The following is a 15,181-nucleotide window of genomic DNA, read 5'->3' on the forward strand; positions in this document are numbered from 1 at the left end:
TTTAAACCAGCCAAAAGGTTTTTCTAAAACATGCAAAAATCTTTTGTTCCATATGCAAACATTTATTTATTGATTACACTTTTATACTGCCAAATTATAGTATCTCATGGCAATTTACAATAAAAGATAGGCACATAATTAACACCAATTTTAAAAAACCTAAAACAAATTAAAACAGCTCAGAACAATTAAATATATATATATATATTAGAATATGCATAGGCTGACATCCTGACTAAATTACTCATCAGCAGTCCTACTGAAATTAAATAGTCATTTAGAGTAACTACTAAGTTTAATTGAGTAACTTGAATAGCCATTAAGATGACAATCCATTAACAGATTCAACATGTTATCCTGTTCATGTACTTAAATACACATTGATGAAGTGAAGTTTTTATTGCATTGTTGAACTCCACTATTAAACACCTGCAGTGTTCAATACATGATATCTCGGACCAGCACAAAATAATGTTATATGTGCAGAGTGCTGTTTGGGTATTGTGACAGCAGACTGTGTTGAGCTCAACTCAGCTCAACCAAAAGATTGCTTAATTTAATAATCTAACTGATAAAACAACTGAACATGCAGTTCTGTGTACAAATGATAAACCAAAAAGTGCACAAACTCCCTGCAAGGTGATAGATGAACTGAATGAGAGATGGAGCTGCTCCCTAGCCAGCAAGAGGTAATAGCTGTAAAGTCTGATCTTGTGATACGGTTCCAAAATCCTGCAGTCCTTGTACTTTTTATTACCCATAAAGCCCTGAACAGCTTGGGTCCAGGGTATTTAAGAGAGAGCCTTCTACTTCATGAAACCCGCCATGTAACCGGGAGATCCGGTTGCAGTTGCCACAGGCTCGCTTGGAGGCAACCCAAAACCGGGCCTTGTCTAGGGTTGCCCCAGGGCTCTGGAACACACTCCCAAATGTCATCAGAATCTTCCCATCTCTGATTGTTTTAAACACACCTGTTTCATCAGGCTTTTCGTTTATGATGTTTTTAAGTTGTGTTTATGGTAATTTTAATTGGTTTTCTATTATTTTTAGGTTTTACTTGCTGTTTTCTGTTTGTTTAAATTGTAAACTGCCCTGGTATTTTATACAGGGTGATATATAAATGCGACGTAAATAAATAGATGAGGGCAGCAGAATACCGCACAATTCTAAAGGGGAGAGGAAAAGGAGACAACAATAGAAGGAGAAAGAGAGGAAAGGACAGAGAAAAAGAAAGAAGGTAATATTAATCAATAAACTGGTGCCTTTGTTTCAAGTGTGGTTAAAACTAGGTCCAAGATCTGGAAAGGCTGAAGACCCCTTGTAGTTAACATCTATTCATTTCATAGATAGCCTAGAATACATTAAACGGATTCCCTTCTTTTAGTTAATGGAGATTACATCCACTTGAATTGTCACAGTTCATTGTGGGGTGACACCCTAAACAAAGCTACAGGGAAAAGGCTACAAGGTTTTCACTTGGTCATTATACTATCAGATGTGTTTACTGATGTCAAATCTACATCTTCTCGCTATACACTACACTCCTTTTGTAATTATAAGAACTTTAATCTGGTTTGTGGAGTTTATGTATGTCACAAAAATAAAAAAATGCCTAGACCCAAAATTGTGAAAATGCAGTATGGGGAAGGTAAAGAAACTGGAGATCCCAGTGGTGCATGTGCTCCTATGGAATGTGCTGCGTGAACTCAGGATTTTTTGCCAATCCTCTGGTGATGCCACAAAAACCCAACATTTAAACCAAGATAACTAATCTTTGATCTTGGGTTTTAAATGTCGGCTTAATGTCAGGTTTTTGCGGCGCCACCTAGGGATCTGTGAAAAATCCAGAGTTCTCACAACACGCTCCGTGGTAGTGCATGCACTCTCGGGATCTCCAGTTTTCATTTAACAGACATTGCCATGAGCGTGTGAACTGTATGTGCACAATCATTCAGGTGCGCTTGTAGTGAGCCTTCTGGATCCACTTTTACAATGTTTGAAAGGACAACCGCACAGCCTGGCAAGTTTCTGTTTTGTTTTCTTTGTTCTCAGAACTTTGGGTGACAGGAACTGGTTAAGTTTGTAAAGCACTAGATAAGGACTGTGTGCATCCTGCGTTTGGTAGAGATACTTTCCTGTTGGGACAGGGTATTTCCTGCCTGTTGAGCCAGGCAGGGCTGCAGCCTCATTACTGTGCTCTGCCAAGCAAGTCCACCTGCCATCCAGTAAATTGTCACAGTGGTGACTTCAGTGCTACCGGTCTCAGTTCTGGTAGAGAGGCAAAGAAAGGAAATGTGACTTTCTCACACATTCACTTAGTTCCCAGAGTACTGTAGAACTGGAGGCATTTCTGGGGAAAGCATGAGACTTGTGAAACTTCTGCTTAAGGTTTGCTGCTAGTCCAACACGTCACTGCTGATCGGAAGATGTTCCAAGAAATGAAAGGCATTCACAAACTTTCCCGGATTTTTTGAACCAGCCGCTGATTGCAGCAGTGTGTTGTGTCCTGAAGAGGAGAAACAATTGGGGGTTGATCAGAGAGCTGAGAAATCGCTGGCACTTATTAACTACATTTTTATATTGCCCTTCTTCCAAGGACTTTTATAGGGACTTTTATAGGGGACATGCAACTATTTGGGGGAACAAATGACTTTTTTTGCATTAGGAAGAATAGAGACTATTTTGGGGACCAAACAACGTTTTTTGCATGTGTTGTGGTGTCTGAAGTTCTGGGGAGCAGCTGGAACATTTTGTTTGCTCAGAACACTTTGCTCTCATGAGCAGCTTCTCTTCCTCTGTCTCCTTCCCCCAGGGGCGGAGCCACCATTGGGCCAACAGTTTCAAAGAACCCAGGCCGCTGACCAATCAGGGGCCGCGAGAGCGGCCCCGACATGCCCCCCGCGTCTGACGTCAGAAACGGGGGTGGTAGTTTAGCTCCCGAGCGGGGGCCGTGTGGCCCCTTCGGGAGCTAAACTAAGGCTGGTGCTGTGTTTGCAGTGCCAGCCAGGAGCGGGGGAAGAGTCACTCCTGGCTGCGCGCTGCGAAGGCAGCGCCAGCCTAACTAGCTCCTGAAGGGGCCGCGCGGCCCCTTCAGGAGCTAAAAGAAGGGCGCTGCCTTCGCAGCGCAGCCCAGGAGTGGCTCTTCCGCCGCTCCTGGGCTGTGCTGCGAAGGCAGTGCCAGCCTCAGTTTAACTGCTGAAGGGGCCGCGCGGTCCCTTCAGCAGTTAAACTGCAACTCCTAAACGGAGCCTCTGAGCTCCGTTCGGGAGCCAGACCACGCCCCCCGTGTCTGACGTCAGACGCGGGGGCGGGCCTAGCGGGGCGCCCGCCGCGGCTGCACACAGGCCGCCGGAGGGCTGGGTACACCCCTGCCTCCCCCTTCCTACTGACCGATCATACAATGGGGAAACCAGGTTCTACTTCAGTGGCAAGTTGCAGACCCATATGATGCAGGAGCACAGATAGGTGGGCCTGGCAGGTGCAGCTTGCTTGCTTCATGAGGTGGCAGCAGTGGTGGTGGCAGTGAGAAGTTAGCAGTTAACAAAGGATCTTTACCATTTAGCCACTACCCATGCTAACTGAGTAAAAAAGACACTTTTTAAAGTGGTGATTCTCTTCTATTTAGAGCTACTGGCCCTATCCAACCCCAGCACAGCATTCCTTCAGCAGCTGATGCTGGTTTTACCTTGCATTTCTTTTTAGACTGTGAGACAGGGACAGGGGAGCATCTTATTATTTATTTTTCTTTGAAAACCATTTGGAAACCTTCTGTTAAAAAGTGGTCCATAAATGTTTGTAGTCATAGAGAACAGCAGGTGAGTGGGAGACCCCTGGCACGCACCACTATGCCAGCTTGCAAAGAGGCTGGCTTGTCAGTTAGCTGACTACCCTGCCTTGAGGTGAAGTTGCTGGCCTGGCTGCGGAGAGCAGGATGGGTGACCTATGGGGGAGGAAGACAGAGGACTGTGTGTGTGGGAAACCTAACCAGGAGATGAATTTACAGTTAAGAAGCAGGGGTCTCGAGAACTCTGCATCTAGACAGCAGATTGAGCAGACATACAGTGGTCATCACCTGGTCATCAGCTTCACAATGGTGAGCTGTATTTATTCTCAACATATCCAATTTTTATCAAAATATGCACATATAATACCAATGAAAATATGCCCCTTTTTGTTGCAAAGTGGAGATTTTTTTGATATTGTGTGTGTGTGTGTGTGTGTGTGTGTGTGTGTGTGTGTGGTAAAAAGCATCCTCTATTCCCACTTGTTTGCTGAGGGATATTGACTTTTTTTCACCATCTAAGCAACCCTAAGTGTAGGGCAAGATACATGGTTTCCCCTTGTTTTATCCTCACAACAACCTTCTGGGGTAGGCCAGACTGGGAGATAATTGCTAACATACAGTGCAGCACACTGCCCATGGAAGAGGGACATGTGGGGGTTGCTTCTGTCCCAGTCGAGAGCCCATCTTTGCTTCAGTCAGTGATGCGGGCTGTTGTGGGTACATCAAGGTGTGCATAATTGCTGCTGTACTGCTACCATCATTGGGGAAATGGCAATGATGGTGCAGCAGTGATTATACACACCTTAGTGTGTACACAACAGGCACACCCCTCCCCGCTACCACACACAGTGAGGACGGACTCTTGGCTGGGGCAGAAGCCTCCCCCACTGCCTCATGGGTGACCCACTGTGCTGTATGTTAGTCAGTGACTTGCCCAAGGTCAAGTGACCTTGGTCTTCATAGCTAAGTGGGGATTTGAGCCCAGGGCTTTCCAGTTCTAATCTGACACTCTGATTACCCAAATCGTGCTGGTTCTCAGCAGCTTGTATCCTGAGAAAGGATGAAGGTGTGGGGTCCAGAGGACAGAGGTTGCTTGTTACAAATAAAGAGGCCTCAAATAATTCGTGTGGGTACGTGTCTGCCCCATTTAGTGACTCCTGATGGTTATTGTGACTATCCTTTGGGGAAACCCTCTGTGTTCAGCAGGCATGATAGGCACCTGGGGCTTGTTCTGCTTGGCAGTTAAACAGTATAAGCATTGTGCTCTGTTCCCTGGAAAAAGGGAGTCAATACTAAGTGACTGGCTCTCTCATGTGCCCTGCTGTCCAGGCTGAGTACCCTCAGAGGAACCTAAAAGTCAAGGACAGCCCCCTCCCCGCTCCCCCCAGATGAGTTGCTTTATTTGTTCCCTGCGCGGTCCATTTCCCTGAAGCAGGCAGGACCCTGCCCAAAGTTTCCATGAATACTACACCCCTAGATGGCAGCTGGAGTAAGGGAGAGAGAAGGCCTCTCATTTCCTGGCACAGGCCAAAGAATAAACAGTGATATTCCAGCCTTTAATCCTGTTGCCGTGGAAACCCAGATCCCAGCAAGGGAGGAGAGGGGGGTGTGCCGACCAGGATCAGATGGCGCTGGGGATGTGCCTCCACAGGGCCTGGCATGGAGCCACCAGTGTTACTCCGCCTGGACATTCTTGACATAGCTGTGACTCGACTGGGAATCAGTGCTTCCTGGCAGGGCTGGGACAATAGGCCAGAGGGGCTGGGCGGGGGCAAGGCCTGGAGCGGCCTGCTGCACAGCTTTCTTTTCTTTCCATTGGAGCGTCCTGGGTGAGATGCAAGCACTGGATTAGAACTACAGCAGCCATTCCATCTACAGCGGGGAAAAGACCAGGCTGTGATTTTTCCCAACTCTCTTGCAAGGAATGCCTTGCTTCTCTGAACTGGGCCCTTCCCTCTTAGAGTGTCTCACTCCCCCCGCCCCCGCCGTACTTTTACATCACATGATCTATACGGAAAGTCAAGTGGCACAGCCATCTATGGCACACTGGGGTAGTGTTGGGGAAAGTGTTATCAGGAGAATTTCATTCTCTTGTCTAGTATTTAAAGATACACAGGAAGCTTGCCAGAAATACAGGGGACCACTCTGTGTTCCTTTTACCAGGGCTGAATGTTGCACACCTCACTGCAGGGTGGATCAGAGGGGAAATACAGAGATATATTTTGAGAAGGTGGTGCAGATCCCTCTTGTCTCCCAATTTCATAGCCTGTGAAAAACATGTGCTTAGCCTCCAGTATGAAAGAATGTTTTTTTCTGTTTCTCCTGTCCATACCTGGGGGCCAACTGTGGGGATAATGTGCTTCTCACACCCCAAACAAAAATGTTTTACATCTTCAGAGAATGGAACTGATTAATAATGAATTTCTGAATATTATCATTCTTACCCCACTGTTCAGGTGGATGATTATTTCTTTTGCATTCTCACATAATGTAGTCCCTGCCCCACTAATTAATCCATAATCCATATGTTTAGCCATAAATGCCTCCACTCCATTTATTCTTTCATTATCGTTTTTTTAATCAACATTTAATCCAAACATCAATAAACCTCCCTCTCCCCCCACTTTCATCCTCAAAACAAGCATTAACCCCTGCTATCTGAGCAAAGAGGCACCTTTTAAAAGTGGTAATTCTCTTTATTTAGCAGGGGGAGAGCAACTGGCTCTATCCAACCCTAGCACAGCATCCCTCCAGTGGCTGTTGTTGGTGTCTGTCTGATGTTTCTTAGACTGTGAACCCTTTAGGGACAGGCAACCATTTAATTAATTAATTTCTGTATGTAAACCGCTTTGGCAACTTTGGTTGAAAAGCGGTATATAAATACTCACTGTATTGGTATTCATTTCCTGGACCAAAGAAAGGAGACTGCCAACTAGAGATTCATGTGATTGTGTGGCAATTCAGATGCACTAATATGTAATAATTATATATTGTCATTGAAGAGATGTATTGTGTATAGATCACATTTTGGATATAATTATGAGGTAGTGGTGCTCTGCACTGGCTGGAAACATTCTTGCGTTCTGTTGCAAGGGGATAGAACAGTGAACTGCCCCCTGCCTTGCTCCTTGTCTGGAATGGACAATAGGCATGGTGTTGCTGACCATGCAAATGGCCTCCGCACATGCTCAGAAGCCAGGTGAGTGCCACTGCCATGCATAGGCTGCTGGGGGGAACACTGCAGTGAAGCCAGTAAGGAACTGCTTTAGGTGTTGCTCACTGTCCCCACCATGCCACCCTCACCGGCCCTTGAACTGCTGGACCAGTTTGCAGTTCTGAACTTCGGTCCGCGCTGCCATATCCTTATTTCCCACTGCCCTTGAAAAGTTCCCAAAGCTAAATAAGCTATCTTATCACATCTCCCAAGTGTCCAGCTGTAAGGAGCTGGAGCTAGAACACTTATTTTGGGCCAGGAAACTGAACGCCTGACACCCAGAAGGCTGCATTTTTCATGTGCTAACTTCTGGGACATTTGGGTTTATTTAAAGTGTCTGTCGCAACTACAGCAGCAGGTAGAAGGGGAGGGAATGCTGAGCCCTTCCTCTACGCACTGCTTTCATCCTGCAATACCTTTCCCCAGTTCTCCTCCCAAGTGGGCTCGTTTCTGGTATCAGACCCTACCCGGGAGGAGGAGTTGCTAGTAGTGGGGAATTAAGCAGCAGGCAGGGCATGGATTCAGCACTGCCAGCTGCTTCTCTCCTGGAAAGTCACCCCATTTCTGCTGTTCTGTGGCAACCTTGAAAACAAGGGGCTGCTCTTGTCACATGTAGTTAGTTCAACCCTTTGCACTCCCAGTCTGACACTTTACAACTAAACCAGAAGCACAGAAGGCCTTCTCCACTCAGCAGAACAAGTAAACATTTCTAAGTTGCATTTTGCATACCTTTTGTGGCACAAATATGAATCTCAGTGTCAAAAGGAGCCAGCGTGGTGTAGTAGCTAGAGTGCTGGACTAGGACTGGGGAGACCCGAGTTCAAATCCCCATCCAGCCATGAGACTTGCTGGGTGACTCTGGGCCAGTCACTTCTCTCTCAGCCTAACCTACTTCACAGGGTTGTTGTGAAAGAGAAACTCAAGTATGTGGTACACCGCTCTGGGCTCCTTGGAGGAAGAGCGGGATATAAAATGTATTCATTCATTATTTATTTATAAATAAAAGGGGCTAATGTGAAGCAGCCTGCAATGTTTAGGGGTTATGATGAGTTGTGTTTGGATACCTTAAAAGACAGCATGTGACATCCTGCTGGCATCATCAGCAGGTTTTCTTCTCTTTACACAATTATCAGGAATACATCATTTAAAAACTATGATCCCATGTAGCCCCCTGCAGTATCAAGAGGTGCAGCTACTTAAATCACATTGAAATCAACAGGGGCTAAGCAGCCTGGCTATGTGAAGGATTGCAGCCCAGGAACTGGCCCCCCTTTCTAACCTTGCTATAAATATAATACCACAAGCTGTGTCCAGGATAGATATATCATGAACACATGAAATTGCCTTATATCGAGTCAGACCAGTGGCCCTTCTAGTGCAGAATTACCTGCACTGACTGGCAGCAACTCTCCAGGGTTTCAGACAAGAGTATTTTCCTAGCCCTCCCTGGAGATGGCAGGGATTGAACCTAGGGCCTCTGAAAGTAAAGCATTACCACTGAGCTACAGCCAATCCCCCATGGAAAAAGTGTGGGAGTGGGGTGGAGAGATAGAAGATAAGAGACCAGAGTCAAACATTTCATTTAAAAAATAGTGCCCTTTATTATAAATTAACATTTTGTTTCCAAAATCCCTTGAATATAAATATAAATAGATGTGCAAAATCTTCTTTTGAGTTTGTTTGTTTTGGTTGAGTCTTCAAGCATGTCTAACAGCCCGCAAGGCTGAAAGGTGGAATCTTTATAAAAGACAGAATGATTTTAGGCAGGTCTGTAAACATTTCTTTCTGTAAAAACAAAACCTCATCTGCCCTTCTAAAACCCTGATATGGAAAAATAAAATGGACATACAAAATTTGTTACAGTTTACAAAAAAAAGTCACAAGAGTTCCAGGTAATTCTGTTGTTGCTACATTCCTGTATGTTCTGGTTATTCAGTGCGATTAGGGCCCAAACAAATCCACAACCCCTGGCTGTATATGGGAGACCATTCTTGAGTTTTCAGCTCTGCAAAGAATGAAGGCAAGAGATTATCAATCTGGGGGAGAAAAGTCAAGGTGGAACAGCAGCTATATCCTTCATCATCCTTTTGGTGTTTCAAAAGCAGTGATGTGACCTTCTCAGAAGGATGTCTTCCTTTGTTTGCATAGGGACCCAGAGAGTGAATAGCATTTTCCCATTGGGATGTACAGTAACCCAGTCCATGAGATAAAGAGAAGGGTGCAGGTGGTGTTGTTTTTTTAAAAGGCTTAGTCCCATGAATAAGTACGGGGCAGCATCCTCTGAGGAAGAGGCTTAGGATGGAGGGAGGAAAAAAGATTATGCCCTTCCAGGAGATTGTGAGAGGTAAAGGTTCTTTTAAAAGAAATTTCCTGTTAAAACTGAGGAAAATCAATCTTCAGGCACTAGCTGGATTCCAGTGCATTTATTCCATTGTCTGCAGAATGGTTTTGGTCAGAGGTTATCAGAGGTGGTCTGAGCCAGTGCAGAGCAAAGAGCTCTTTGTAAAGTGTCCATTGATTAGGGAGGTTTGCGAACCATTCTATCACACCCAGCATATGCCCAAACAGACATCGTCCTTCCAAAGCTGTAGTAAGGAAAGGCAATTGCACGAAGGAGCAGCAGCCTCTTCCATTGTCCAGCAGCAGCAGCAGCAGCAGCCTCTTGCACAAAGCTCCCATTGGCAAGCCATCCAGCACAATCAACAGCAAGACAGTCTCTGTGCTGAGCAGAGGCTCCTTCCCGGTCCCATCCCCTCTGCTATTCCACGAGCCAGGAAACGATGTGGTTTTGCCCTGTATTCTCCTTGTTTCCCCTCTCCTGCTTGTTTGTGCTTATATCGCGTGTGTGCTACCCCCTCATGTTAGAAGGGTGCATCATACTGGTCCAGGAATTCTTTGATGGGAGCTGGGAGCTGGGTCATCTTTTCATAGGAATCCAAGTGCCCGTTGACTGTCTTGCGGCACAAGTGCTGCAGCGTGGACACGTTAGAGGAGAGCGGGCGGCTCAGGACCAGAGGGATCTTCTCTCCACCTGAGTAGATGTAGTAGGCACGTTTGGGGTGTGGTGCTTCCCCAGGCTGTTGCTCAGGGAGAGGCATGTAGTGATGGACCAACTTCAGGACGCAGTCGAAGCGAGGCACGGGCTGGCTGCTGTGCGGGTCGCTCTGGAGCGAGAAGGTGCCCCCTTCACACTGGATGCGCAGGTTTTTGGTGCCGGATTCCGTTTTGACACTCAGAGTGAAGAAGTGGCGCTGGTCTGAGCTGTCCCGGATGAGGAAGGTGCCGGTGGGCTCCGCACTCAGCAGCAGGTTGGCTTGCCCACCCGTCACTGTGCTCCAATAGAAGCCGCTCTCCTGCAGCTTCCGCACAGCATTCACCACCAGCTGGTATTCGCTCTTGGAGCTGAAGGTCTTGAGGCGCAGGCTGGTGTCCAGCGGGTAGCTCATCCCGGCACTGGGGAACTTGCTGTGGGTGACCATGGCGCAGGGAGCCAGCTTTACAAGCGATCTGGAGTGCTGCCGAGTGCAGCGGCTGCTAGAAAGAGTGCTGCGAAGCCAAGAGGAGGAGGAGGAGGAGGAGGAGGAGGAGAAGGTGTTAGACAAAGCCAAGGGCATCTCTGACAGCAGCTTCGGTCCCGCAGGGCCCATCCCACGGCACGGCATCCTCCCCAAGCACACGGGGCAGCAGGGCACCATCCCTCCAGAAACCTCCTCCAGTGGTGCCAGCCAGGCCAGCGCCAAGCTATTCCCCGATTTGCTCAGCCTGTCCTTGGGCCGGGCAGCGGGCACGAACGACCCCTTCTCTCCTGCAGCTGCGCCCCTATCGCTCCCCCCACTCCCCATGATAGGCATCCCCTGCTCCATGCCGGCTTCAGCGGCTTGCTTTGGCTTTCCCCTCGCAGCGCACTCCAAGCATCCCGGGAGGGCACGGCGCCCTGTCCCATAAAGGACTCCCAGAAGCCGAGCGGCCGCCCAGCCAGGCAGCCATGCCGCAGAGGGGGGACCCCAGCGAGGTTGGTGGTTACCTGGGGAGAGATCCGAAGTGAGGGAGCCCGAGACTGCGGGCAACGCGCGGCAAGTTGTTGGGAGGCTGAGCAAAGGCGGCAGCGGCGGCGGCTCCTCCGCTTTTGCGCGCCTGACTTGTCCTGATGATTGCAAAGCGCCAGAGCCTCGGCTAGAGGCTTTTATAGGAGGAGCAGCCCCGCCTTCGGTTCCTGGAACTGGTCTTCTTCTTGTAATGCTGCCGGCCCCGCCCCGACCGGGAGGGTGAGCGCGCGACCCAGGCAGGCAGCCAGGCAGCGGCCAGCCCATTCCGGGCAGCGAGGGAGCGAGGCTTCCCTTCCCCCTCCCTTGTCCTGGCCGCCTCAGCCTCAGCCCACCACCGCTTGCTTTAAGGAACTAGGAGAGGAGGGGCTGGAGTCACGTCGTCTCCCCAGGGAGGAGGAGGCCTGCGGCTTGTGGGCATGCAAGGGCAGCCGCTTGAGCAACAGGGGCCCGCAGGGATGCTCTGGGGGCACTTGTGCAAGGGCGCCTCGACGCTCGCCGCCGCCGCCGCCGGGACACAAGGCCGCGGGCGGAGGCGGCGTCGCATGCACACACTTCTTGCGAGGTGGGAGAGGGCAGAGCGCTCCCTGGCATGATGGATGGAGGCGTCTCCTCCCCACCCCCACCGCGGAAAGAAGAAGGCCTTTCCCGCTAACAGATGGGGAGGAGCTCCAGGGAGACGTGGCACCCCGGTGGCGGGTAGTGGTGGTGGCAGCACCCATCCCATGTGGCGTCCGAAGAGTCCTTCTTAGGGAGAGGAGTCCCAGCAGGGAGAATCAGAATCATTCAGCCTCCCTACAGAGCAGGCGGCGTTAGCCCTTGCCGGGTGTGTGTGTTGTGTGTGTGAGAGAGAAAGAGAGAGAGAGAGAGAGAGCAGAGCAAGGGGAGTCAGTCCGGGGTACTGGTCAGGATCAATCGCACTCTCAACTGCAGTCGTGTCCTCACCGCCCCCCACCCCCACCCCGCGCCCCCTCCCCCCTGCCTGGAGTTCAAGGAAAGATCCCGGAGCAGCGTCTGCACTCCGGACTTTACTCATACCATAGCTAGTTCTGCAAATCTTCCCGTCTGGGTTTCGGATTTCTTAGAAATCAGCCGTCATTTGAATACTGAATCCAGGACTCAGTTTCCCCAAGTGTTGCAGCTCCCCTCCACCTCCACCTGTTCCTCTTTCGTATTCCGCTAAACCAAGATAAAACAGAGAAACAGCGTGGACTGACGGGCGCTAGAGGGCGCGCTTCCTGCCCTGGGAATAGCAATGATGCTCGCTGGCCTGTGAGGGCTTATCAGGTCACTACAGTGACACACAATTTACAGCGCAGAGACCAAGCTTGGGAGCTTTCTGGCACTGACACTACCCTCGGGCCAAACTCCCCTTTGAATGTTCTGCAAACCACCGGCTTCTGGGGATGGAAAAAAAGAGCTTTCCCTACATTGGTTACTGGCCGAGGGTATGCATCTCTTCCAGATTCTTTTATGAAGTCCTGAAAATAATTTTTCTGTCTCTGTTGGCTTTGGCAACATGTAAATTATAAATAATCCATTGTTACAAGGTTAAAGTAGGAATACCAACAGCATGTTCCATATATTTTGTCTGATGTTGCAGGGGCCTGGAGCACCTTCCTTATGAGGCAAGGCTACAGCACCTGGGCTTTTTAGTTTGGAAAAGAGGCAACTAAGGGGGGACATGATCGAGGTATATAAAACTGTGCATGGAGTAGAGAGAGTGAACAGAGAGGAATTTTTCTCCCTCTCTCAAAATTCTAGAACCATCAAACTGAAGGCCAGGAAATTTAGAATCAACAAAAGGAAATACTTTTTCACACAGCATGCAATTAATCTATGGAATTCTCTGCCACAGGAAGTGGTGATGTCCACTAGCTTGGATGGCTTTAAAAGAGGTTTGGACAGATTCAGGAGGACAGGTCTATGAATGGCTATTAGTCTGGTGGCTATTAGTCTGGTGGCTAGAAACCACCTCCAGCTTCAGAGGCAAGATGTTGCCTCTGAATACCAGCTGCAGGGGGAGCAGGAGAGAGGGCACACCTTCACTCTTGCCTGTAGGTTCCCCAGAGGCATCTGGTGGGCTACTGTGGGAAACAGGATGCTGGACTAGATAGGTCTTGGGCCTGATCCAGCAGGGCTGTTCTTATGAGGAGCTGTACCTAGTGGTATATCATATGCTTTGCATGCAAAAGGCCTCAGATTTAATACTTGGCATTTCCTGGTAGAACTGGGGCAGGCTTTTGTCTGAAACTGCAGAGAGCTGCTGCTTCAGTAGACAATACCTAGATGGACCAGTGGTCTCTCTGGCTCAATATAAGGCAGCTTGATATGTCTGCCAAAGTGTAGCCTCACACAAACTCCATGCTTAGTAGCAAATTGGATATTTGCTTTTTATTAACCTTTTGTGCCTCTGTATGGTATTTATCTGTATGGCATTTCAAGAAGGTTGAAACAACATTTTCTTAATGCAACATGTACCCTGTATTGTATTCCTGGTTACCACTGATTTTTCTCAGTACATTCTCCAGTCTTCATTGGTACAATTAGAAGAACTTTCCTCACCTGCTAACTAACCCATGTAGATGCAAAGCAACCTCAGCTATACATGGACATTTATTAGAAGAGCTAAAGCATACACAAAACATCCAGGGAAATCCTCTTTGATAGCTCTTTGTGCGACTGTCATTTGGAAGAAATTTCTCAAACTCCAGCTGGAAGATGGGAGACATTTAATAATACACATTGTAAAGTATTTGTTCTGGAGGAGCTACCCTTCCCTCTGTCCCACCTCCCACACATAGCATTTTGTAGTGTTTGGCAGGGTGTCCCTGGGCTATGGAAAAGTTTGGGGTTTAATTGTCCACAGAGCTCTAGGATTTTTTTTCCATGGGCTGTATTCCATCCTATCCTCACTTGCCCTTCCCAGAAGAGCTGTGGGGAAGAAAGAGACAACCCCAGGCTGAAATATTTGGTAACAAGGAGGACAAGAATCTCTCCTCCTCTCTCAGCTTGATTCAGTGCCTGATGGCTCAGGAAAACAGGTCAGGTTACTACATTAACTGATGACTGGACATGTTGCTGAAGCAGCATTTAAGGGAAGAAGGAGATGGTGTAGTGAGACAGACAAAAGTTTGAGGAAGCCTTCCTAGTAAAATTATGGGCTCTGTTTGGGGTGAAGCTGCTGGAGGTTTCCCATAAGAAATTTGATGTGTGGGCTGGAGCAGCAGACTAGAGTATGGACTAGGACAGGCCTACTCAACTTAGGTCCCCCCAGATGTTTTTGGACTTCAGCTCCCATAATCCACAGCCTCAGTGCCCAATATCCAGGAATTATGGGAAGTGTTGGCCAGCATCTGCAGGAGGGCCGAAGTTGAGCATCCCTGGACTAGGAGGAAGCTAAAGCCTTTTGCACAAAGACTGTGTAAGAACTGCTTGACCCAAGGCAATGATTGTGCTTGCTGCAGCCAACTGGTGTTTCCTACCACAAACATGTGAGTGTGGTGGGCTTTGTACCCCTAAATGTTGGGAATATGTACTGATTGGCTGTGACTTTCCAGCTTGTGTCCACTGGACATTTAGGGATGTCATCAGCCTATACACATTTATCTGGTCTACATGTTTACTGCAGGAAACACTGGTGTAACAACGGAAGCAAATGTAATTGTCATGCAATGGTGAAGCAGCCCTTAGGACCTTTTCAGAGGATCAGCTTAATACTACTACTACTGAAAATATTCATAGCCCAATAAATATGCAGCTGTTGAGCCCAATGTCATCCATCAAGGTAGCAGTTCTTTACGTTTCCTTGGCAGTCAAACTGCAGTGAAAGTGTGATTCTTCTGTTAACTCTCACAATTATTGCTACTGCAAGGGTGTGTGGTTGTGTGAGTGTCAGAGTCACCTACTGGATCGTTTTCAGTGGTGAGCAGCATAGCTTCCCTCCACCCCCAGGGCTGTGCCATTCTGAACTTTTACAAAAGGTTTATTCTCATTTATTGTCCTCACTCCTTAGAGGTGGTGTGCTCCCACAGTGTGCCACTGCAGCTCTGAATAGTTCACTCTGTGCTAGTTGAAAAACCAACTTGACAAATCATAGCATTTCAAGCTATGATTTGTTCCAGCTTAACACTACTCTTG

The 15,181-nt window shown here is 48.2% G+C and overlaps 1 protein-coding gene across 5 annotated transcripts in view; it reads right to left on the reverse strand.

Moving 5' to 3' along the window:
• SOCS3 (suppressor of cytokine signaling 3) overlaps nucleotides 1–15,181 on the reverse strand; it is a 27,893-nt gene continuing 12,712 nt past the window's right edge. The window contains exons 1-2 of one of the 5 annotated variants that reach the window (XR_008316229.1): nucleotides 4,803–5,755; nucleotides 1–2,506 (exon numbers count right to left, since the gene is read on the reverse strand). Coding sequence is in view for 3 of the 5 variants with exons in the window: in XM_053296359.1 (XP_053152334.1) it covers nucleotides 9,860–10,861 (1,002 nt within the window). In the remaining 2 variants the exon portion in view is untranslated. The other 4 variants (XM_053296361.1, XR_008316230.1, XM_053296362.1 and 1 more) reach the window with 4 other exon arrangements.

The sequence above is a fragment of the Hemicordylus capensis genome, chromosome 2 (genome assembly GCF_027244095.1).
Source record: "Hemicordylus capensis ecotype Gifberg chromosome 2, rHemCap1.1.pri, whole genome shotgun sequence".
Classification (NCBI taxonomy): domain Eukaryota; kingdom Metazoa; phylum Chordata; class Lepidosauria; order Squamata; family Cordylidae; genus Hemicordylus; species Hemicordylus capensis.